The following is a 25,226-nucleotide window of genomic DNA, read 5'->3' on the forward strand; positions in this document are numbered from 1 at the left end:
AAGCAGTCAGCCCAGTGCCTGGCCCATGGGAGGTTCCACAAAGTTCCCTTTCTCTTCCCATTTCCCCACCAGAACCACCGCTTTCACTGAGATGTCAGCATGGCACCACCCCCACTTAATACATCAGTCAGTCATTATCACAAAAAGGAAATGAGCTAATGTTAATTCAGAACTGACAAGATGCGAGGGATCGCATATGCATTCTGCCATTTCGTCTTATGACAGACCTGCAGGGTAGCTACCGTTATCCTTTTTTTCACAGATGAGGACACCGAGGTTCCAATGGTTAAACAACTTGTCAGAGTAACACCACGGGAAAGTGATGAAGATGGCATTTGAACTCAGATGGGTCTGACTCAAGCCACCAGGCCATGCTTCCTCATGGCACCAATGGGGCTGCTGTTCTCCCCTCCTCACCTCTCACCTCTTCTCCTGCCAGTCATACATTCTAGCCTATCCCACTTTGATTATGGCTGACCTTGTCCTGTCTCCATCTCAAGCTATAAGTGATGGTCCTGCCAGTTCGAGTTTGGCTGAGCAAATACTTGGTCACTCTTGCTAAGTAATTGCCTGGCTGGTCCTTTACTCCCACTCCAAGCTGAGTTCTAAGTCATGGAAGATGAAGAAGGTCCAGGAAATCTCAAGACTCATGGGTGTTACTGTAAGGGTCACATTAACATTTCCCTAGAAAAACAACCCATCCAGTCTCATAACACTCATTCAGAGCCAGTGGGGTCCGCAGGGGTCACGCAACCCTGGCTCCCATTTTACAGAGGGGGAGACTGATGTCAGAGAGGAAAAGGGCCCCCAGCTCCCCCAGCAAGTGTTTGGCAGAACAATGTTAGAGCTGGAGGGTCCTAGACATCACCCAGTCCAACTGCCTTCACTTTTAGAAACAAGAAAACCGAGGGCTCTTGAAATAGTTAAGATAAAAAAAGTCTGCTTTCCATTTACAGGCAAAAAATAAATAAAAGAAAAGAAAAGAAAAGAAAAGAAATAAATAAAATAAAATAAAATAAAATAAAACTAAGAGCAAATTGGAAGCTCAGCCAAGTTTCACGGCCCACGTGGAGATGTCCCTACTTAGAAAACATCACTGGCAGGCCTGGGGGCTAGAACCCAGTCTCCTCACCCCCTGTCTGGCTCTCTCTCCGCACCTGCTGTGATTTAAGTGTGTCACCTGGCTCAGGTGACCCTGACCAACCTGCTAGAATCCACCATGCAAGTCCCTGTGGGTCCAGACTACTTGGAGGGCCCCTGAAAGAGTCGTTATCAAAAGCCCTTGCGAGCACGTTACGTGCTCGGGGAGGAGAAAGACTGCTCTCCGGGGCTGATGGCTGCCGGGTCTGGGTGCCTGGTGGGGGCGGGAGGCAGGCCGGGGAGGTGAGACAGACCCTCGCCCCCTTAAGGCCTGATCCTTCCGGTTGTTTGTACCTGTGACCACAGGTAAGTCCTGGCCTGGGCAACTGACCCGAGTCAAACTCCACAACCTGTGGTCTCAGAGTCCACCATCCCATTCTCATTCCTTGAGCCTTCAAGACATTTTACTTTTTATTCTGAAACGTGCAAATGACTCTTAGGATGATTAAATACTATTGGTTACCATCCAAGTGATTGGTCCACTGTTTAATGGGGGTTTTCTAAAGCAGCAGGAAGTCGAGGGAACACACCGTGACCCTCACCACAAGGTGCAGTGTGTCCTGAGGCCTCCTTGCCTTCCACGCCTCGGAACTGAGCTCGGGGCGGGAGTTTCACCATCTCCGAAGGGCCAGCCAAGCCACTGCCCAGCAAGAGGGGCCGAGCATCTGCTCGACCCAAAGCCCACTGGAGGACTATCACCCTTTAGTGCTGGAGGGCATGGAGGGTGGAGAGGGTTGGGCTCGGAGTTCGAAAAAGGGCTGGAAAGGCAGAAAACAGGGTAGCTGGGAGTAAGAAGAAGGAATCCACATCCGAATTTTGATCTGTTCCCAGCTTCTTGGGAGGAGCGATGACTGAGCTGGCAGCCAGACCAAGAAGCAAAAAGCCAGCAGCACCAGTTCTAGAGCTAGGAGAGAGACTGAATCGTATCAGGGAGCCCCGCCTGCTGAACGAAGGGGCCCCGACTGGAAAGGAAGGAAACTCACCTCAGGGCCCCCACCATCCGTCAGAAGCCCTGAGAACATCTCCCATTTAATCCTTAAAACCACCTGGGAAAAGTGTTATTATCCCATTTTACAGACAGGAGTGCAGTCCCTTGCCCAAGGCTCCACAGCTCCTCAGGGCCCGAATCAGAATCACACCCACATCTCCGGACTCTCTCTCCAGTGCTCTTTGGCTGCCCCACGATACAACCAGCCCTGGCTGTCCCAGAGCTTTCTCTCAGGTAAAAACAAGTTCTTACTTTTCCTGAAGTCTTGATTCCTTTCGCCAGGGATGCGTACACAATCACCCAAGCCAGGAAGAGGCAGAAGGCTAGTGGCCACCTGATCTCTCCAGGATATTCAATCCCTGCAGAAATCTTCAGCACGAAGTACCTAAGAGTTGAAAGAGGGCAGGGTGGTCAGGAGGAGGAGGAGGAGCTAACAGCCTGCAGGCTTTATCTTCCAGCAGAGCCAGGAACCTTGAACAAAACCCCAGCATCCTCCACCCTCCCCATCAGGGAGCTGATCAGATCAGGTTGTGAGGGATTTGCTGATCTGGGCTCCTGCCCACCCCTGTTTGCAGTGAGACCAACTGAATTTCCCTTGCTTTTAATTATGTGCTGGGAGACCACTTGTGGCCTTGGGCAGGCTCTGACCCAGACTGCCAGCTCCACAGCCACCTGGAGCTGCCCCAGGAGCCAGGCAAGAAACCCAACAGTGTCGGGGGTCCTGGTGCAGCCCCCACAATGGGCATCACGAGATTGATGTCTTTATACACCACTAACAGAAACTCTCAACTGTCCAGGGCGATTTGTGTGTGTTTTCTGTATTGTTCTACTCTTTTATGAGAATGTATTCCAATCGTATTTGTACAGCTTTAAATTTAAAACAGCAGTACAATTGGTAAATGGCTAAAAACGCTGCTGTGCATTCTAGTTCAAGTTGTGATGCGCGTGTTCCAGGGCTGAGGTTGGTTAAAATGTAAAAGAGGGGCTGGCTGAGCCTTACTCAAGGGGTTATATTCTAAAGCAGACCACCCGCTGCAGACAGGGGCTGGCATTCATCTGGAGTTGGCCCCGGTGTGTGTGCTGCAGTCCCGGCCTGCCTGGTGACCCCCACATCCCTGGCCAGGGAGGGGCGGGCAGGCAGCCTCATTCCTGGGGACAGGAGGCAGCTGCAGGGACTGTGAGTCAGGACAACAGACTGGACAATCTGTCAACTGTGCAACAATCAAGTCACGCAGCCTGGATGAAAGGATGTCTTTGTGTGACTGGAACCAAGGGCCAGCCAGAATCCAGACTCTGCAGGACTGCAGAAGTGATGGCCAAGTGTCCTGACCTGCTGAGGGAGGCGAAGGAGGCAGCACCCCTCCTGGTCTAGCTGGCAACGTGCCCTCCGGCCAGCTAGCGAGCAGCTGTGAGAGGCCATTTTGCAGCGCACAAGAACAGAGGTGGCCCCACTCTGTAGGAACAGAGCCCCTTTCAGTCTGAACCTCAGGGGCACCCTGGGCTCAAGAGGTGAGCAGAAGTGACCAGGGGTGGAACTGGCCTGGGATCCCAAATCTTAGGGACCATCATTCCCAAGCAATGAAGAGCCTCCACCCATGTCCCCACCCCACCACGGGCAAACCGTCTGGTCCCCAATTCCACGGCACCTCGGCCACGTCAACTACTCGGTGATCCAGTGAGAGACCTCAGACGGGCCCCAAGACGCTCCTGATAACACCCCCTCTTGGAAAGTGAGATTGGTCCCAGAGGGTTAGTAAAGCCACCAAAGGCAGACTTGCCAGTCGCTTTACAGTCCACCTGACACGTGGATTCCATGCTCAGATTTCCTCCACCAGCAGGTCAGACTCCTTTCTCAGTGCTCAGGGCGAATGGAGGCCCACCCTCACTGTTCCTATGTCTTCTTCAAAGGGGATCATCTCGTCATTCAGCCTAACTCCCCCTTTTGTTCTACAGCAAACAACCGTGTACCCTCTGAGTCCATGGAGGGGAGAAAATTTGGAAGAGGAGCTAACGGCACTTGGGAGAACTAGTGGGGAGAGTAGTAACACTGCCTGTTATCTCAGTGAAGGCCACAAATGAAGGGTGTATGGATAAATGCATTTTATTTGACCCCAGTGTTTCATCTGAATTAGTTTGCTAACATTTAAAGTGGGAGAGACACCCCAAAATTCATACCTATTTCCAACTTTTCTTATAAAATGGAAGCTCTGGTAGCACCGGCCCATGCTCCCACAAAACAGGGACTGGTTGGAGCTGAGCACTGGCACCTCCCCTACATGGGTCAGACATCCCCTCCAGTTTGCCACAGTCCCCACCATTCTCTATCGTTTACCTCCCTGCCAAGCCCCTGAGCCCATTTGAGTTTACAGCCCCCAACCTAAGGCTTAACTAGAGAACGTTCTTTCTTTACCCTCTGTTGACGTCTGTCTACATTTACTTCCCTTACTAAATAATACCATGAATATTTTTTCTTTTTTGGTTTGTTTGTTTCTTTTTTTCTTCTTTTTGTTTTTTTTTCTTTTTTTGCTCCATGAATGTTATTGATCTTCCCATGGTTGCTGAGGATTTCCTAGTATCCCTGAACCTCACTCCTCAATGCCTAGCAAAATGGATGTAGAAAATACAAAACTAAGACACAACTGTTTTAAAAGAGAAAGAGAGAAAGAAAGAATTATTTCTTTAAACTACATCATTGACTATGACTTGTTTTCTTACTTTTTGCCTCTCTTCCCTTCACAAATGCAGACCAAAAAAAAAAACCTAGTTAACGAAGGTCTACTTAGATCAGAGTGGATGAAGGTTTTGCAATGCTTTTGTCGTCAACATCATGAATTAGAGCAGCAAGCACCAATTCTGTCCCCACCAGCAATCAGCCACCTCTCCTCTCTGGGACCAAAGGACACAGCAGTCTGCTCTCAGAAGCCAAACCAGAGGAAAAAAAAATCTTTCTCCCTGATCACTTGAGCAGGTAGGGAGTGTGCAGAGGGAGGCCACCCATCCCTCGGGCCACCCATACCTCTAGTCTACAAACTGGATAGACACTAATTCACTGGGTTTCTCTTAGAAAGTTAAAAAAAAAAATCTTACTTGAAATACTCTTCACTCCCACTGACAAATGTCTTATTGGCCTGGCTGGTGACGTTAACCATCGTCAGGTTGGGATAGGCAGTCATGCAGAAAGTTGAGTTCTTGATCTGTATTTTGGGATGGTCATTGATCACACAGGAATCTGTTTAGAAGAGGACGGAATGAAAACACAGCGAAATCTGTACAGAAAACAGACACCTGTATCTTTCTAGCAACTGAAAAACAAAAGCCAAAAACATTTGCCAAATATTGAAGAGTAACTTTGGAAAGGCATTAATGGTGCAAACCTTGATGCAAATGAACTTCAGAATTGTATGTTATTCATCCCAGAGCCCCCAGTATCCCCAGCAATGCCCAGTAATGAGGGAGCATCTCTACATGGCAAGCACTTGTTTTTCTTTTTTTCACTTTTTTTTTTTTTTTTTTGTCCATAGTGTCCATAGTGCTGAGGGTGAGAAACCTGACCCAGGCTGGGATGGGGACAGGGAACCGACCAGGTGAGTCTTCGTGTGTCAGGCACCATGCTGGACACTTTATCCATTATTAAGTCTGATAAAACCTGCGAGGTGCCTCATTTTAAATGAGGCAGAAACTGAAGTCCTTCTGACCATATTACAATGTCTCTCTGACAGCCTGACAGACACTTTCGATAAAGAGCCCACCAGGATTAATGCCAAAGGATATTATCTTATAAAGGAATGAGAAGTAACAATAACAACAATAACTAACACTCACTAGTCACTTACCCTGTGCTGTTTTAAGTGCTTTAATGCATGAACCAATTTGAGCCTCACATCACCTCCGTGAGGCAGGCATTATTATTATCTCTGTATTACAGATAAAGAAACCAGGCACAGAGAAGTGTGGTTTGCTTGCCAAGGTCACACAGCAGAACCAGGAAGCGAACAGTCCCTCTCTCTTTGATGACCATGCTTTGAACCACTCTACTGGGAAGCAGAGAACAGGGAACATAAACTCAGATACCTTCAGAAGCCAGGCTAGTGACACAAATAAGAAAGGTATAAAGTGGAAGGTAAAAAGGAGTGGTGAGGACTGTGGCAAAACAGAGCATACAGTACGCCCTCTGTATCCACGTGTTTTATATTTGAGGATTCACCAACTGCAGATTGAAATTTCAGTGGTGCTTGGCTGAATACTGTTTTCATTGAACTATGCCATTTTATATAAGGGACTTCAGCATCCAAAGATTTTGGTATCCACAGGGGCCCCTGGAACCAATCCTGTGCATACTGAGGGACAACTGTACCAGCCAATCAGTGTCATGCTTTTCCAGGTGTTTTGATAAAAAGATGCAGAAGATCCGGATATTTGGATGAAATGTCTCCATTTTAAAATCTTGGAAGTAAGGCCAAATTGTCTTTAAATACAGTGGACCAAAAAAAAAAAAAATTAAAAAGTAGATGCAGCCTAGATCTGGTGCATGGACTCCCAATTTATGCCCTCTGGAACAGTAAAGCGGGTAAGACTATGTATGGGTTCAGGAATTCTAGCCCTGAGAGCTTAGACAAACTCCTTTATCTGTCCAAGCCTCATAATAGTGTATCTAGTTTGAAGGCTGTTGCAAGAATCAAATTAAGTGAGATTGTGAATGAAAAAATTTCATGCAATACCTAGCACACAGTTGGACTCAATAAAATTTAGCCATAACACAACCATCATTATTATACCTTTTCATGGGGTGAGCATCTCTAGTCCCCAACATCGTCTCTCATCCCACCTGCCAGCCATAAATTATCTCCTGCCTCCCACACATCCCCCCCCCCCAGGATATCTCAGGATACTGGATAAAATTTAAAACTGTGCTTATAAGAATTCCTTCCCTCTGACTAGTTCTTCAGACCTGAGTTTTTCTGAGCGGCAGTACTACTGACATTTGGTACCAGAAAATTCTCTGTGGTAGGGGTCGGGGGGCTGTCCTGTGCATTGCAGGGTATTAGCAGCATCTCTGGTCTCTGTGTACTAGATGCCAGGAGCATCTACCCCCCCCCCCCCCCGCTGTGACAACCCAAACATTGCCAAATGTCTCCAGGTTTCAAGAACCACCGTTTTTAGAGTCCTCAAAATACCTTGTTACTCAGCATTATATTCTTTAATCAAATAACAAAGAGTTTCAGGGGGATTCTGACCCAATAACTATCAGCTGTTTACTGAGGAAGCATTTGCTTCCCCCAGCAGCGACCTGAATGAAGACAAAGCACCATCCATCTCCCTCTTCTGTATGTAAAGCACAGAAGTTATTTCTCGCCCTCCTGCCAAAAAGTACGTCCACCCCCTAAGATGGACGAGATCGCAAACAATGCGGGCAAACGATAAATCGCTTGCTTCCAAAACTGCCACTGAGAAGCACGCGAGCAGCATCCCTAGAAAGCCTCTCTGGATCACTGCTCGCTCGCTGCTGCAGTGCAAGGTTACAGCGTTCCTGCATTCCTGCGTCACTGCAGCCCGGCTCCCTGCAGCCTCGAGCCTCCCGCAATATCCCTTCCTGCCACTGGGCGGCAGAAGCGTGCTTCCCAGCGCACTGCGCCTCCAGGTCTGCCAGCAAAGGAAATAATGGGCCAAGACCATCAGTGAGCTCCGGCCCAGCAACCCTGAACAAAGAACGGAGATAAGGATCGTGCTGAATTGGAAGCTGTTCGAATGGGATTCTCTTTACGAGGGCAATGATTAATAAATGAAAGCCCAGGAAAGGCTAGGGAGAAAAGGAACCATTTAATTAAAGTTCTAATGAAAATTAAGCCATTCCAGAAATAGAAATGGTATTTATATTGTTCCCATTTGAAATGACCCAGCTAGCTCCTAATTTCACAGAACAGTCCCTGGTCTCACTCGGCAGGGCATGGATTAGCCCTTAGACATTATAGATACCTGGGCGGCTGAGTGCCCCCAAGACAGAACACCTCTCTTACAACCTACACCTTAGAAATGTGTGGCAAACTCAGCCTCTACCGATGGACTGTGCCAGGGCTGTTGCCCGGGGCTGGGGCAGGTACAGGGTCCTGGCATCCCCGGCAGTAGGTGAGGCAGGGCTCCCTGGCAGTATGTCCCCAGCAGAGCCGCGGGGTGACGGGATAAACCCCTCTATGAGTGAAGGTCATCATGGTAGGCGATCTACCCCACTCTCCTGGGACCCGCCGTCCTCTGTAATAGCGTAGGGTGGTTATCGGGTTGTGAGGACAAAGGTGAGCCTGGAAGGTCATTTGTGGAACACTGCACCAGGGAGGGAGTTTTCCGTCTTAAATAATCCTGTCTCAGAATGGCCACGTGGGAGTCAGCCTGAGACCCTGCTGTCCGGACACCTGTCTTGTCCGGTAGAGCAGTGGGCCACAAAGTTGCCTGTGTCTCTGAGCCAGGCCAGCGCCCCCTTTTCTAAGTCATCCCAGGGCCCCAAGGATCAACACTTCCGCAAGGGGTCGCCTGGCCCCAGGAACGGGACACCGTCATGCGTGGATGACCCCGTGAGGAACAGGTGCAGGGGTGAACCAAGAAAGGGGGGGTCGACACTCCCAATTTTAACAAACAGACCAAAAAAATTAAAGCACTACCTAAGAATGAGAGAAGGTCTGCACGGCCTGTCCGTATGATTCCAGGGACTAATCAGAGTGAACAATGTCCATTGTCTCTCTCTGCTCAGAGCTTGCATTGTTTTTATGGCTTGTACCAGTGGACAACAATGTGCTTAGCTATATAATGTCTTCACTCTGCCTTTTGTGTTCCCTGGGATAGTGTGAACCAGACTAAAAATTCCACAAAACTAGGGGCACCCCGACCCACATGCCTGGCCCAGCCACTGTGCTCAACTTGCTGTAAAATAAATAAATAAATAAAATGCATACCATAGATACATATGTATACACGTACACGTATACATACATATACAAACATAGTCTCCAACTATAAAATAAACACACATCCCTGATAGAAAATGTAGGGAAAAAAATGGCCCAAATCTACCAGTTAACTTTCAGGGTATCACCTTTCTGTATGTTTTCTAGCCAGCATATATTGTTAGTAAAAATGAAATTATACTACAAATCTGCATCCTGCTTTTACATTTAACACAACATGCTGACAATTTCCCTACATCTTAAGAATATTGATTTTTAATGACCATACAATACCTCATCCTATGGATGCACCATAATTTATTTGAACCATGGAATTACTGAATTTTTGTTACATGTCTTAGTTTGTCTAGCGTTTTCCTAGATTGCAAATGTGGCTGCCATGAACAATCTCATATAGTCCTTACCTCTGTCTTGAATTTTCCTCTTAAGATGGATCCCCAGAAGTGGAATTACTAAGTCAAACTACTGTTCAAATAAGCTTTCCTTTCACCCCTTAGAATCATGGCTACAAACAGCAGTAGGGGACACCTGGACAGATGTCATTCTGCCAGAACTGATAGGGTAGAACCTTCGAGAACGCTGGATGAGCAGAGAATTTGGTTATGAGACCCGAATCCCTGTGCTGGCTCTACCCTGAGAGTCACGTCCTGATACCTGCACCCTCTAAGCCTTCGAGTGTAGGCCTTAGACCTGCGAAATAATGATCATGTCCCCTGCCCTTCAGCACACATAGGGCTCTTAATAGGAACAGTGGAGACATCATTCAGGTAGCTGCTTTGTAGACTGGGAAGCATTTATCATGGTGGTTAGGACCATGGCCTTGGGAGGCAGGCAACCTAGGGTCAAATCCCAGGTCTACCACAGAGCTCAGGACCCACATGGTCCCTGAGGGAAGTGCCCCGGGAAACTTCCTGGGAGGCTGAATCAAGGCAACAGCCCTCCTCCAGCAGGCACGCCCTTGGAAAGTGACTCCCCTCCCAGACATGGTCTGGAAAGGAGAGGCAGGGCACGGGGGTGACCTTGAGGTTTTTCTCCATTCCAGACCCCACATCCTGGAAAATGCACTTTGCCAACATGGCCACCATTTGGGGGAATCCATTCTGGTAGCAGGCGGTTGGTTGTCTGTGAACAGCTGTCTTTCCGAGGGGGATTCTCTCGGACAGCAGCTTTGCAGAGGCGACCCTGAGCTGCTAGGGACTGCAGGGCAAAGAAGGTGGGCACTCCACTCCAAAAATCGGTAAGGGCAGCCTAATTAAGGGATGTGGGCAAACTCCTACCTTGTCGTCCTTACCCCCGGGCGCACCTGGGAAATTGTAAAATGACAGATTCCCGGGTTCCAATCCCAGATAGTCCAATTTAATTGGTCTGGGGTGGACCTTAAGTGAGGTCTTGATTTGCTAGTTCTGCCAGTTCTAATGGGTAGCAGCTTGTGCCGGGAGCCACTGCTCTACGTCAAGACTCCATCAACATGGAGAGCATAAAGAGTGACCATCTTTATGAGGGCACTGAGGCCCAGAGTCTAGGAACACTTACACTTGGTCATTCTACTAGTGGGCCACACACCTGGGAACCCCTCAAATCTCCATCCCCCCATTCCTGAGCACTTCAGGGGCACTGTGTTTGAATTTGATGGGCACAGAGCTCTAGCTTTAGCTCCCCTGCAGTCTCATTCAAAGCCTCGCCAGGTGGAAGCTGGATGTGGTGTGTACGTACATGCACATGTGTGTAAAAATACACCAGTGTGAATTACTGCCTTCCAGAATGTGCATCTCTCTGGGGGGGGGGGGGCGGTGGCAGGAAAGGATCATCTTTCTCTCCTACACAGTCAAAGCCTTATGTACTAGTTCTGTAGTGTGCAGGCTGTCAGGGCAAAAGAGCTGGTTTGGGAGAACAACACACTAAGAATCAATCAGAGAGAGATCACAGGATTCTGACTTCAGCCAGATACGGCTTAAGGGGAATAAAGATCTGCCAGGGGAAGAAGAAACTACATGCTTACTGGTGCCCATGAAAGGCAACTGACGCTAGCACCTTCTCTCTGTATACTTTCCCAACTACTATCACATCTTCCAGTTCTTTTCTCCTTCCAGCAACCCTGTGAGGTAAGTAGGATGAAGAAGATTGTTATTATTTCTGCTTTTCAAATGAGGAAAACTGAGATCCAGAGAAGAGAAGTCACCTGACCCAAACAAACACACCTCCTATCAGGGGCAAAAACCTCTTACAGATCAGAAGCCTTGCCAGCCACACCCCCGTGCTCCTCCTCCCCATCACTTTCCTGCCTTTGACCCAGCAAACTGACAGGTCCCCCAAGTCCTCAAGTCCCAGTGGATTTCAGGTCAGAACGATCATCCTCCAGGAAGACCCTCTGCCTCCCCAGGCAGCCTTGCTCTCTCCAAGGTACTGCATTATGGACATTTTGGGTCCTCAGCCTAAGTGTCTGTTCTTGTATTTATCCCATGCACTGGACAGCATTTTGTCAAATGTGGACCCGGGAACTGATGTATCCCTCTCCTAGACTCTATACCTCATTGCTTTACAAACTATACCATGCAAATGAGTCACCTGAGGACCTCACTACAATGCAGATTTCCCAACCGCACCCAAATCAAGTAAATCAGACTATCTGGTGGGCTTGTAATTTTACATTTTAACAAATATCCAGCTATTCATGAGCAAACAAAAATTCGATTACCCCTCCTTTAGGTCATGAGCTCCTTAAATATTGGAAAGAACTATATTTGATGTTGGTTTTAATCTCTGTGCCCCCAGCACCTAGCACAGGACCTGACGAACATAATATGTGCTCAGTTAATCTCTACTGAATGAATGAATGAATGAATGAATGAATGAAATGAATAGTTCACCTAGAGTAGGTATACCCAAACTTACCTAATAAAAGTTTGGTTTTATCTTTGCATTCTGGCGTGTTCCAAGGGTTGTTGCAGGAACCCCAGGGCAGCACAGACACAAAGGAGGCAAACAGGTAGAAAAGTGTGTAGCAAATAATCACATTGTAGTATATGGCTATTAGGACGGAGATGATCAGCATTGCGATGCCACAGCCTGCGGAAGCAAAAGTTCCAGGGGTTCACTCCACCCAAATCGCATTCTGTGGTATTCTTACAGTTGGGTACAGGGTGGGGACCTAGGTCTTGGCGCTTTCTTACAGATGGATATGCTAATCGTGGAGTGGACTCTGTGTCTACACTGAGGCATTCTGTCAGGAACAGAATCATGCCAGAGGCGAGCTTGGGCCATTCTTCAGGGGGCCCCAGAGGTGGAATGGATCAAATAAAGAAGGAGGGAGTGGGTTCTCCAGATCACAAAACAGATCTCCCTCTCTGGGACCACGTGGTGCCAGAGAGGGCAGGGGAGGGCTGAGGAAACAGGGAGGAAGGGGGACTCACCTTGTAGGGCTGGGATGGCCTTCCACACGGACACCGGCCCCTGGCTGGCAAACTGGCCCAGGGACACCTCGAGGAAGAAGATGGGCAGCCCCGCCAGAGCCAGCATCATCAGGTAGGGGATGAGGAAAGCACCTTGGAAAGAGAGAGCAGGAGGTGAGAGCCCCAGGAGGTCCAGGCCAGCGGGTTCCACCTGCCCTCTCCAGGGAGGCAGCTGGCTCCCTCTCCTTCTCCAAGAAGCTTTTGGTATTCTAGCTCAAGCAAAGGCACCCCGGGACATTTAAGAGATTCACTGGTTAAGTTTTATTCTTGTCTCTGTCTCTTTTTTTCTTTTTCTTATTCTAGTACTTCAACATCCCCAAATGAAGCCCTTCCAGCGTTCAACAAATCTACACCTTTGACTGGTGAAATCTCATTGGCACCTCAGCCCTCCAAGAACCTAAAATCTGCTAAGGTAGATTCCAGGAGCCTTCAACTTACATTACCTGCATACCTGCCACCCAGGGTTGGACCTGCTCGGCCAGACAGGTGGCCGGGATATCCCCTTCCTCACCACTACAGCCATCACACACACTCAACTTCCTTCTCTGCCTTAGAAGTCCCTTCCATCCCTCAAGGGCAACTCAAATGCCTCCTCCTCCAGGAAGTCTCCCTTCTCTGTCCTCCTACAGTACCTCTCCCCAGGGGCTGAACACTTGGCAATATTTATGTGGGTGTCTCATCTAGACTGTGGGCCCCTGGTGTTGATCCTTCATCTCTCTCTTCCCCAAAATGCCCAGTCTAGGCAACAGTAGCTGGCAGGCCTCCAGAGACTTGCTGAGGCTTCTCTGGGTTCTTTATCTTCAAGGATTCTTTGAGTTTGGGGGGGGGGGGGATTTGGGGGCAGGGCTTGGGGAAGAGCCCTGATCTTTGAAAAGGTTTGGACCAGAAAATGCTTTGCAGAGTCAGAACCAATTCAAGGACTCGAGATGCCAGCGGGCTGGACAGAAGGAAAGCTGCACTTTCTCTTGTCCACTCTTTCTGCAGGAAGGGCTGTTCCTGCCAGGGCCTCTCCCCACAAGGAAGGCTATGGAGCGCTGGGGAGTAAAACCAGTGGTCTTGCTTAATCCTCCCCTGAAAGTGTTTTTGAAGGATGTGGATTGTGTAATCCTTCTCTTTTGCTTCTGGGAGGGAGGAAGGGCGACCTCTGCCAGCGCGGAGGGCCGGAGCCAGACCCCGGGCGGCGCAGCTCCTGGTCAGCACTTAGTAGGTCCCGCGAGCAAAGCGCGGGCCCCCTCCAACTTGTCCAGCTGAGCAGTGGGGCTGCAGAGCTGCCACGCTCCCTTGACTGGGACTCCCTTCCCACCCCCATCCTCGGTGTCCTGCCCCCTTCCTGGCACTGCAAGCCTTATTACAGCACCTCCGGCCCACTGCCTGCACCCTGGTCTGGGGACTCCCTGCAGAAAATCAGGTGGAAACACAGTTGGGGCGCCCATTTGCCAGTGGCCAGCCTGCGTTCTTCTGTTTCCAGGGCACCTCTGATTGCAAACACTCTGTACTCCTCATAAATACTTGTCAGCGTGTCCTAATTTGGAATTAGGGGGAGGGGTGATAAGATATTTTTCCGTTTTCATCGTCACGTGGTGCAGCACCTGTCCCTCATCCCTGTGCTTCGAGCCTACCCAGGAGACCAAAAACAAAAATTGAAGCTGCCTAACCCGATGGGGAGATGGACGCATTTCTGGTCTCTTTATTCCAATTGAGAGGCTGTGAAAGGGAATCCTAGGTGCAAATTCCTATTCCTACAGGGGACTTGACTTGTCAGTTAACCCCACCAGGTGGCACCTCAACGTTTGGAAGGCAAGCATAGGGGACCTTGACTGTGCCAAGTCCCTCTTCGGTGGGGACAGGAGAGGTACACTGGATCCTAGAGGCCTGGCAGCTGGTGCCTGGCTAACTGGCATCCTCCCCAATTTAGAAATGGTTTTTCTTCCACCCAGTTAGGACAACTGAAACGGAAACCACTTTTGCTAAACGATTTTGCTAAAGTCAAATATGCTCTGCTCTTGCCCAAGAGGATGCATATGTGTGTACTTTCAATAGACCTTTTTTTTTTTACAGTGTTGAGCATTTATTACTTGTTTGTTTGTTTATTTAGGTGGGGGGGATTAGGTTTATTTATATATTTGTTTTTAATGGAGGTATTGGGGATTGAACCCAGGACCTCGTGCACGCTAAGCATGTGCTCTACCACTGAGCTATACCCTCCCCCAGCAATAGACTCTTGAGAGCACAACCCCAGCCCCACCATGCTCCCACCTCCTGCTTCGCCTGCATCCTGCGTTCCGCACGACCCAAGCATCCATTCCCAGTGTCTCCTATGCAGGCTCAGACTTCCAGGTTATCATTAACACATCCTTCATTCAGTGTCCAGGACTGCACATTTCCTGGTTCTAAAGTCGTTTAGGTGCTCTGAGTGTGGTGGCTATGGAAATACTTGTAGGCTAAATTAGGGTTTGAATTTCCTCGTGTCAATGATCAAGTGAATCAGGCTAGACCAGTGTGGGGGGTGGGAGGGTGGTCCTGAGGACCCACTTCTTCCCTGAGCTCCAACTCCAGATAAAAGCCTCATGGATCTAGTCTGTGTAGCTCCTGCCTTCTGACTTTGCACAGATGCCTACAGGGGATGGATCTGGAGCATGAGGAGGCTGCCCTGAGCCTCCTCTCGGCTCTTCCAGTCCTGGGGCTCTGGGTCTCCCGCCAACCCGCAAGTGCCCGCCCCACCACGCCCCGCAAAGTGTTAAAGGCCGAAAGAGTGTTAAAGCCATACCTCCCCCGTTCTGGAAGGCCAGGTAGGGAAACCTCCAGACATTGCCCAGCCCCACTGCATACCCCACCATGGACAGGATGAAGTCCAGTTTGCTGGACCAGTTCCCTCGGGCCTTATTCTCATCCCCTTGCTCGTCCTCCTGGGGGCGGAAAAGCACATGGTCGGATAAGAGCCCCGGGTAGGTACGCAAGCAGGCCCCATTCCACCCCTTCCCCTCTGCTGAGGGTCCTTCCCAGCAAGCAGGCCCCCACTATTCAACCGAGGATGCATCGGCAAGCAAGACCCCAATTCTGAAGAGAGGATGCATCTACAGGCAGGGCCCTGACCCCTCAACCTTGCACTGAGAGTTTCTCAGCAAGCAGGCTCCCAACTCTGATCTGAAGATCCATAGACTCCTGAAGCCCTCTTTCCCCAGTTCTGCAGTCAGGTCACACCAGCAAGCAGCCTTCCCCAACCTTGAACCTGTGGGTTGATTGCAGGCAGGTCCCTCCATCCCCGTCCCCATCCCCAATCCCTGACCCAGAGTTCTCTGGCAAGCAGGCCCCCAATATCATGCCTAGATCATCCCCAGCAAGCACGTCCCTAACAAACCCCTCCCCCCAAAATTCCTCAACGCACCCCTTCCTCAGCTCTTTCTTTTTTTGGAGCCTATGCTAAGGCCAGAAAAAGAGCTGCAATGTCTGAAGCCAGCCAGAGCCCCTGACTCACTTTCTCTAAAGTCTAGGGGCAGAATCTGCCTGGTCAGCTAATTGAAGGGGGGCACCTTTCAGCACTAGGGCAAGGGAGATAGAAGGAGGGAGATGTGGGGGTGAAAGGAGAGGGAGAACAAAGAAAGCAGATATGGAAAGAGACAGGACATCAAAAACCTTGTGTTCTGGTCTAAACTTTACTACTACACAGCTGGATAAACCCAGGCAATCCACTAGCTCTCTCTGAGCCTCTGTGTACCCATCTGTAAAATGAGGGGCTCAGAATCACTATCCCTTGAGGCACCATTCAGCTCCAGCAGTCTATAGGTCTTTGAGGTTCACGTCTCCAAGCTCACACTAAGATGCTTTCTTGGGGCAGTCCCTGGTTCTGGAATGCCTCCACTGCTAAGCAGAAAAAGCTATGGTTGAAGCCATCTTGAATAAACCCAGAAAACATTTGGGACACCCAGACATCACACAAAGCTTCCAGGGACCCAAGCCACTGCCTGGCTTCCACCTACTCAGTCACCTTCCACCTCCTAGTCCAGCAACTTGGCATATCCACACTGGCCTGTTCCACGGGCCATGGAGGATAAAGAAGCAGCTGCCAAGATGGGAAGGAAGTCTTGGGGAGAGAGAAGCAGGGCCAAGGTGGGTGTCAGAAAGGCAAGAATCAGAAAGATGGGCAGAGCTAAAAACAGGCGAAGGAAGGGCTTGATCTCTCTACTGAACAGCTTCAACATCCCGCTGCACTCCTCCCTACACATACCACCTCCAGCCTTCCCCCATCCCCAGTTCTTCCAGAGATAGAAAGGGTGGGAGTTCCGGCTCCTTTGTCGCAGTGCGGAGGTTAAGCAAGGCATGTGAAACACATTTTCTGCCTCCACCTGGGGTCACACAGTTGGGCATAGGCTGTCACAGGCAGTTAATGCACACAGCTGGCCGCTCCAGACGTGGACTTGAAAAGCAAGGGTGACTGGGAAATCCTAGGTTTATGTTCTTTTCTAGTCCTGCTGTGTGGGTGTGTGGATAAGCGTGGGCGTGTGGGCGTGTGGGCGTGTGTGTGTGTGTGTGTGTGTGTGTGTTTACAAACACTAGAGAAACTGAGAAGGGCTATATGATCCCTAGATTTCACACAGGCGGATGCTCTGGTTCAAGAGCCCATTGCTAGATTCACAAGCTTAGCCCTTGAGCCCAGGGGAGGAGAGGAGACAGTGGAAAAGGCGGCAGTGGGGAAGGAAGAGCTGAAGTAAGTGACACAAGACAGGAAAGAAGAGATCAGGGAAGGAGGGAGCGAGACTGGAGGGAAATGGAAGAAGGCAAAAGTCCCTAAGGGAGAGGGACCACCAGTAATAGATGTCTCATCCATAACCCAGGAATGGGATTTGCTCTATGGGATTTTTTGTGCCTCTGGTTGAGAGTAAAGGCTCAAATGCAGGGGGTGAATCCAGGTTTATGGGGCCTGAAGCTTATACAGTTGAGAGAGGTACTTTAAGGGAAATATACATATATATATATATAAAGTTAGGTACTGGGTTTTGGAAGGGGCCCTGAGCAAAAGATCTGCCCTGAGGCTTAAACTCAATAATGGCCTCATGTAAACCACCTCTCATCACGTGAGTTCTCGTATGATAAATGTAACTCGCAGTGCAAAGGCTACAGGACTTACAGTATTATGCCCCCCAGGTTTTTCTCTATATTTTCTTCTTTTTTTTTTAACTAAGAAATTAGTCGTTAGCAAGAGGGGGAGTCCTGTCTGCATAAAGGGGTAAGAATCCAAATGCCTCAACTGCTTAATGAATCTGCACCTGGCTTTCCGCTACCACTGAGGCTGGGAAGGGGAGAGCAGCGGCAGCTCCTAAGGTCAAGATCCCTCTGGCAAGGTCGCTGCAGCCCTCGCACACCGAACTGGCGACCCTAGCGCAGCGCGAGTTACCGAAGCCCCAAAGCTGCCTCCCGCATCCATCACCTGGCACTGCCAACCGGTCTCCCCATCAGCACACGTGCACCCGCCTCGGCCTGGCTTGCCTCTCCCGCGGCTGGGTAGCGGGAGGCGGCGCGGCTCGAGCGCGACCTGCTTACCTGGGCGGCAGCGGCGGCCACGCTGCCCGGGAGCACAGACGTGATTCCATCCGTCCCCAGCACCACGGTGCTCTGGCTCATATTCACCCAGCCTACGGCCGGGGTATTGTTCCGCTCCAGGGTGCCCTTGCCCACACTCACGTTCGCATCCCCCTCTGGGCCACGCAGGGCCGGAATCTTACAATGCAGCGCGTTGCCGGGCCCGGCGCCCCCTGAAGGAGGGGCGGCCTGCGCACCATGCGCCTCGCTCAAGTCCCGCAGAGCCGCCGAGGCCGCCTGCGCCCGCGGGCTACTGAATTTGCAATCCCCCACTCCCGACAGCTCGGCCTCGCAGGCTCCCGCGTCGGGGGAATGGAAAGTTTGGGCGCCGGTGGAAGCGGACCTGGGCACACGCGGCGGCGGCGCGGCAGTAGCCGCGGGAAGCTCCTGCTCCGGGCTCGTCCTGGGCGCGCACGGGCCATCGTGGTGGCCCGGCGCCACTGCCGCCTCCAGGCTGTTGGCTGGTTGTTTATTCATTTCCTTGGAAGCACTGCAATCCTGCAAACACAATGTGAAGTTCGAGCGAAAAAGAAAAAAAAGTCACAGCAGCTTAAAAAATACCTATATCTACATACAGAGACGTTCACAACTGAAGTCCAGACACAATATGGAGGGAACAAATTGGAATCTGGATTTTTTTTTCTTCTCCAAGAAAACCTGTAATCAGTACTTCTCAATCCGTCTGTCTCGTCGATAACTAGATGACATAAAGAAGCTAATATTCTCCTCCCTAACAGAGGATGAACTCAGATGCAGAGATGTTTTTGGGAAGGGAAGAAGTGGAGGGTGGAAATAGCCCTACAGCTATGAGCTCCCGTCCTCTTTGGATTTCAGATCACGGCTGTAGGGTGCCCAAGTCCCCATCACCATTGTAGAAAGATTCTTTAATTTTCCGCCCCATTTCCTTTGTCATTCAACAATGCACATTGCTTTTTTTCCCCCTTTATAAGCGATAGACAAGCTGCGGCCACAAAAGCTGATGCCCTGGCACCTGCGAGTGTTTGAGGCCAAATCGGTTGTGCAAATTTTAGCGTTCCAAAACCTACCCCCACCCACCAGGTAGCAAAGGCTGGGACCAAAATAACAGTAACGACAACCTCACAAGAACAGTAATAAACCAGACTTAAAATATAAGGTAGTAACCGGGTTTATCTTACACAACCTACATTCATTTCCAGATTTCCAGATATGTAAAAGAACGGGCAAAGTTTTTCGGTCCTCCCCATCCCCCAGGAATTCATGACAGTCTCACATACTTCATGCCCCTACACTTGCTTGGGAACCAAAACTCTCGACTAATTTTAACTTGATTTCTCCCAATTGAGATTCAAATGAAAATAACTGCCAGCGGTGGTTTTTCCACCCGCTTTCTCCCTTCGCGCTGTCTTTCAGGGCTTCCTAAATATTAGTATCAGTAATTACTATTATAGTGCAAGAATAATCACATTACCTTCACACACCTCTCTCTCGTCTAATCTTTTCACAAATGCACATATTAGAACTCCTTAATTTAGAACACCAAATCCAAGTACCTCTGCTCCAGCCAGCATTCTTATCTCAATAGCCTCTAGGACCCACAGAGACGCTCTTCAGTACTGGCACCTGGCTTTTCAGCACCAAGGACAGTTCCCGGAATAGTGAGGTTGGAAGGCTCCTTCAACCTCTCAGGTCCACAGCCTCAGAAACCTATCTCCGACCCGACCCCAGGTGATGCTCACAAGTACAATGTACCTACGGCTGTGAGAACTGTCCTCCCTTCACCTTCCAGAATGCATAGAACACTTCAGAAAGAAATATCCAAAACGAATCGGCCCTTCCTACCCTCGCAGCCCCCTCTCCTCTTACATGAACAAAAGCAAACACTCACCATGTCTGAAACGGGCAACAGATTGAACGGGTAGAGTGAAACCAGCTATTGACAAGACTGGGTTTGGCTCCAGCAAGAGCGGCGCTTCCTATATCTCCTTGGGAAAGGCCGAGTTTGCGTCAGTGCAAAGCAAGGTGCCCTTCGTTTGACATTTTCTTGATAATACAAGTTTGATAAATCATTACCCCTTGGATTCGAGTTTTAAAGGGACAACAGCCCAAAGTACGCTGGCCAGTTGTTTCTCGGGCAGGAGGGGGCTGCGTGTTCAGCGTGACTCATGTGGGTCTGATTACTAAACCGAAGCCGGCGGGAGGGATGACAGAAGTTTGCCTCCTCCTAATTAAGGGAAACATGGGAGAGACACGTCCCACTGCACCCAAGCTGAGGCGCAGCCGCCAACAGAGCGGACTGGGCTGCCGAGGTGGGCGCAGGGGAAGGACTTAAATCATTGTCATGTTTCAGTCTTTCTCTTCGACTAGATCCCGTTGCCGCCTCTCCAAATCTGCAGGCAGCGGATTCTGCAACATTATCCCGAAAGCGATCAAGGGTCTGGACGAAACGACACAGATCTGCAATGGCTGTACGGGTCCTGTGTTTATAAGGCTGAACCCACCTTGAGTGTATGCGGACTTCAGAGTCCCACTGTCCATCTTCCCAGTTAACCAGTGTTGGGGGAATCTTGGGTTTTCGCCTTAAAATTGAGGTCTAGTACCTGCATTTCTATTTTATCTTCATTAACACGAGAAATTCCTGAGTAAAATCAGGACTATTCTCATTATATTTTTAATCTCCTCTGAAAATATTATGGAGAAAAAAAAAAGGAAATTATTTTCAACACTAACATGGTTCTTAGGTCATTTTCAAAGTCAGATGAAACCCATTCTTTCTTCCGGTCGCTCTCAATGAAAATTCACCACAGCCAGGAAAGATTTGGACTTGGAAGGTCTTAGAGACCCTCCAAATCACGATCTCGGCAACCGGGCGTCAGGGACGGCCCTCTGGGATGCCACAAGAGGACATTCTACGGTATTGTAGCTGGGGTGAGGGAAGCCGTGGCGATACAAAGATGGACTTTCCAGTAGGTACAAAGCAATGGATATAATTATAAGAAAGGGGAAACACCTTTACAAAGAAGGAATGGCTTGGAGACTAGCAGGGGATCCGTGGCACAATGCTTCCCTCCTCTCCTTTCTGGCGGGTCTGCTTCGGGGAACTCCATGTTTCGGGGAAGGGGAGCTACGGAAAACACTTTGCTCCTTCCCTAATGCCGGGCCCACTGCCTTAGGGGTCGGCGCTGTCGCACTTGACTGCGCCGTCCCCATGCGGCAGGAGGATAATGCCACGAAGGCTACCGGCGAGGCTGCGGCGGCAGATTGCAGTGGGCGCCCAAGGCACTACTGCCCCTCCCGCCTCCTTCCGAGCCGCCCGAGTGCACTCGGATGCCTCTGCTTACGGGCTCTGCCGCCTGGCCCCTCCGAGGGGGTCCACAGTCTGCATGGAGAGACCTTTCTTGAGAGCTTCAGGACGCTTTTAATCGTAGTTTTGATTTAACATTTACTAAGCTCTCAATATTGAACCATCGTGCAAGGACTTTCCATGAATTATCCCATTTAGCCTTTATAACAGCCTCTGAGAAACTCCCAGTTTGTAAGCTGGAGAAACTGAGGCTCAGAAAGTCACTTTCGAACCCTCGAGAATCTCCCAACCCTTCCCACCAGGTCCTCTCGGGCTGGTCGTGCTCTCCCAGGAGGCCCGCTCAGAGGGAAGCCCGGCGAGGTCGGGGAGTGGGGAGTAAGGAACATGGGGTGGGACTGTGGTGGGCTCTCACTGAAGGAGTCTCAGGAGAGCAGGTGGGGCCAGGAATCCCGGCCCTGCTGGGCGCTCGGAAACACCCTGGTCTCTGGGAGCCACGGGGAAAGCCGAGGGGGCCTGCCGAACGCTGCTTCCGAAGCAGCTCCCAATTTCCAAGGAGCCAAATCAGGATGCGAGAACTGTAAAGGGCAAGCCTGAAGCACCTGACTTCCGCGCCCTGTGCTGTACCCCTAGGTCAGGCTAGGCCTCCCTCTTCGGGCCTTGGGCCGAATTCCAAGAGAGAGTCACGACTTCGATAGTCTCTGGCCACTTTTCAGAATTTGCATTTGAACCGCCCCCGCAAAGTGCCGCATGCCAACCGAGCGTGCAGCCCTCGCACCAACGAGTCGGGACGCACTGACGTCCGGGCTCTGGAGGGAGCGAGGAAAAGTGCGCAGAGGTGGCGGAGTACTGCTGTGCTCGCCGCCCCGCGCCCTGGCTCAGCTCCCGGGCCTGACTTTCCGCCGGCATGCCCTCCCCGGCCAAGTGCGCGCTCGGATTCCCGCGTGGGGCCCGACGAGCGTCAGGCCCTTCGGAGGCGGTTGACGCGCAGGCTCCGGGGTGTTGGCGGAGGCGCTGCTTTGGCGGAGGCGCTGCTTTGGCTACCCCGCCCCCGCCACTTTCAGCCGCAAGATGCTACAGAGGGGGTGCCGCGTGGAGAGCCGAGGGACGGTGGGGAGCGGGGAGGCCTAGAGGGGTCGCCCTGAAGCCAAGGCGAGTGCGGAGTGGCGGGGACCAGCCTGGCAGCGGGGTACGGGTGCGAGGGCGGGGGTGAGCGTGCCGGGCGGGGGGGAGGGGGGGAGCCAGGGGCGGCTGGTCGCGCTCTCGGGTGCGTGTCAGCGCTGGAGACGCGCGGAGAACGAAGCCGCAGTATTAAAAAAGAAGAAAAGGCTCAAGTCCTGCCGACGCGGGCCTCCACCCCGCCCTCCGCGGCCGCCTGTTCCGAGTGATAATCGGGCTCTGGGCACCGCCGCCGATCGGGCTGTAAATCCGCATCCATCACCGCGCAGCCATTCGGTCGGAATTAGCCATTCACTATGGCCTTAATTACTTTGTCAAGGATGAAAAATAGTAATTGATTTTGCCCTCCATCACTCTGCCCCCCCCCCAGCCCTCAGTTAAGCAAATAAATAGCAATTTTTGAAAACCTGTGTCCACCGGACGTAATGGGGTGCGGGGAGGGGAGTCTGCTGAAAAGGAGGCCATCCTATGGCAGCCCTAACGCCAGTGTTTGTGCCAGGACACGGTGGGGTGGGGGTAAATTAGAACCCAGGCAGGAGAGGGCCTGGAGGGCAGCCTTTTGAACGCAAAAGGCCGCCCTCCTCCGCACTAGAGGGGGAGAGGAAACGGAGTTTTACAAGCCCTGGCTCTGGTGTTAGCCTGGCGCTTGCGGTGCCAGCTTCCTCTCGTCCTCAGGGCAGCAGGTGAGAAACAGCTGCCCAGCTAAGTTGACAGAAAGGCGAAGAAACTTGCCTGAAATCAGCGGGCAGAGCCAGGATCTGAGCCCACGTCTGTGTTGACTCTGGTCCAGAGTATGTCTGTGTCCGGGTGATTTTGATGTGGGAGGCGTAAACACCTAAAACTCCTCTAGATGATGGATGCGAGGGCTCAGTGTGGGCTTCAGGTGACATTGCCAAGGTAGTCAAGAAGCCATGAGGTATTTTTGTCTCACTTGTCTACTCCCGCCCAATTCCACCGCAGTGTTGTTCAGTGTTAAGAACGTGGGCTCTGCAGACAGACTACACCATTTCCTCACTCTGTGACCTTGGGGGGAAATTCTCAATGTGTAAAATGAGGATAAGAATATGTATTAACCAACCTCAAGGGCTGTTTGACAATTAAATGAGAGTACACGTGTGAAGTACCTAAACTGAGGCCAGCTGCCTGGCGTGCTTTCAATAAGTGATTGTTATGATGCAGACTGCAAGAATTATCTGTCTGAAGCCCCTCAGATTTTAGCAGATAAAACAGTTCTTTCTCCCTGGTCCAGAAGATTTACTGTGGGGAGACATGCACAAAATAGAAAGCCTTACAAAGTAGACAATCATTGTACAACATTTTCCCTCCTCATTCAGTGGTTTGGTCACACAATAATCAAGTATTTATCTTCACTAAAGGAAAATGGAGGGGGGAGAGTATAGTTCAAGCGGTAGAGTGCATGCTTAGCTTGCAGGAGGTCCTGGGTTCAATCCCCAGTATCTCCTCTAAAAATAAATAAACCAACCTAATTACTTCCTCCCACCCTCCAAGAAAAAAAACAAAAAGAAAGAAAATGGAGAGCATTTTGAAAAAGTGCTCAAACACAGAGGCCGCTGTGAGTGTGTCCTGTTTAGATCAAGGTAGATCTCAACATACACAGCAGGACCTTAGCGCTTTGTAATCAGCTTCATTGCCCAGGTCTCCTTTGGACCTCGGGTGTCAAGGAGGAACGAACTAATCAGGGCAAGCTTCCCTCACCGTAGCGTTTCAGAAGAGTCTACTTGGAAATCAGTGGTTCAGCTAAGCACCTAGTCTGTGTGCACAATGTAGATCCAAAATCCTGAGACTCAGACATGCAGGACGCTTGTTTCTGAGTCAGCAATAGTGATGATTTTCACTTCACTGCAGCAAAACACAGGGCAGTGGGCGCAGGCGCAGAAGCAGAGAAATTTAAAACAAGCTGCAAAGGACGTTCAAGGTCACCTCTAGTTCCACATGCATGCATTATCAGTGAGAAAACAGAGGTCCAGGGAGGAGAAATGAGTACTCAAGGCCACTTGCAAAATAAAGAAACGTCTCTTTTTTAAAAAGGAAAGAGATCCAGCAATCCCACTCTTAGAAATCCACCTCCAAGGAACAACAGCATACGGCAAGGACGTTTATTACAGCATAGTTGATAAATGGATCCTGGGGAAAAAGTGTCCACATTAGAGCAATAGGATGTCCTAGCATGAACTGATTTTGTAGCCTTAAAAAGAATGGTTTAGAGCCATACACTTGGCTTGGACAGATTCTCATGAAGTAATAAATGAGAAAAGCAGATGCACTACAGTATGTATATTATCATCCCGTGTGTGTGTGTGTGTGTGTGTGTGTGTGTGTGTGTGTGTGTGTGTGTGTTCCAGTAAAATGTGGCAACACACACTGGGTAGCACCTAGGATTACTGGCGGGCAGCGTGAGCATTGATGTGAGTGGAGAGAAGAGGCAAGAGGGAAGCAAAAAATGGGAGAGGGAAAAGACTACTTAAAAAAATGGTTATAATTATCACACGTATAAATTTATGTAAAATGTGTATAAACAATTTTTAAAAGAATAAAAATCAGCACTAGGACCTACTCCTTTAATTAATGAGGATATTCACCAAATAGGCTACTTTCATTAGGAAGTATTAAGGCTACATCTATTTTACTGTCTTTCTCTA

The 25,226-nt window shown here is 50.2% G+C and overlaps 1 protein-coding gene across 1 annotated transcript in view; it reads right to left on the reverse strand.

Moving 5' to 3' along the window:
* SLC6A5 (solute carrier family 6 member 5) overlaps positions 1-22,296 on the reverse strand; it is a 55,670-nt gene extending 33,374 nt beyond the window's left edge. Inside the window, exons 1-9 of the mRNA XM_074373076.1 lie at positions 22,146-22,296; positions 21,327-21,465; positions 20,351-20,563; positions 18,069-18,639; positions 15,298-15,436; positions 12,492-12,623; positions 11,974-12,147; positions 5,216-5,357; positions 2,381-2,513 (exon numbers count right to left, since the gene is read on the reverse strand). Of these exons, the coding sequence (XP_074229177.1) occupies positions 2,381-2,513; positions 5,216-5,357; positions 11,974-12,147; positions 12,492-12,623; positions 15,298-15,436; positions 18,069-18,639; positions 20,351-20,563; positions 21,327-21,465; positions 22,146-22,296 (1,794 nt within the window). The remainder of the gene's footprint in view (positions 1-2,380; positions 2,514-5,215; positions 5,358-11,973; positions 12,148-12,491; positions 12,624-15,297; positions 15,437-18,068; positions 18,640-20,350; positions 20,564-21,326; positions 21,466-22,145) is intronic.
* Between the last annotated feature and the right edge of the window lie 2,930 nt (positions 22,297-25,226).

Source organism: Camelus bactrianus, chromosome 10 (assembly GCF_048773025.1).
Source record: "Camelus bactrianus isolate YW-2024 breed Bactrian camel chromosome 10, ASM4877302v1, whole genome shotgun sequence".
Lineage (NCBI taxonomy): Eukaryota > Metazoa > Chordata > Mammalia > Artiodactyla > Camelidae > Camelus > Camelus bactrianus.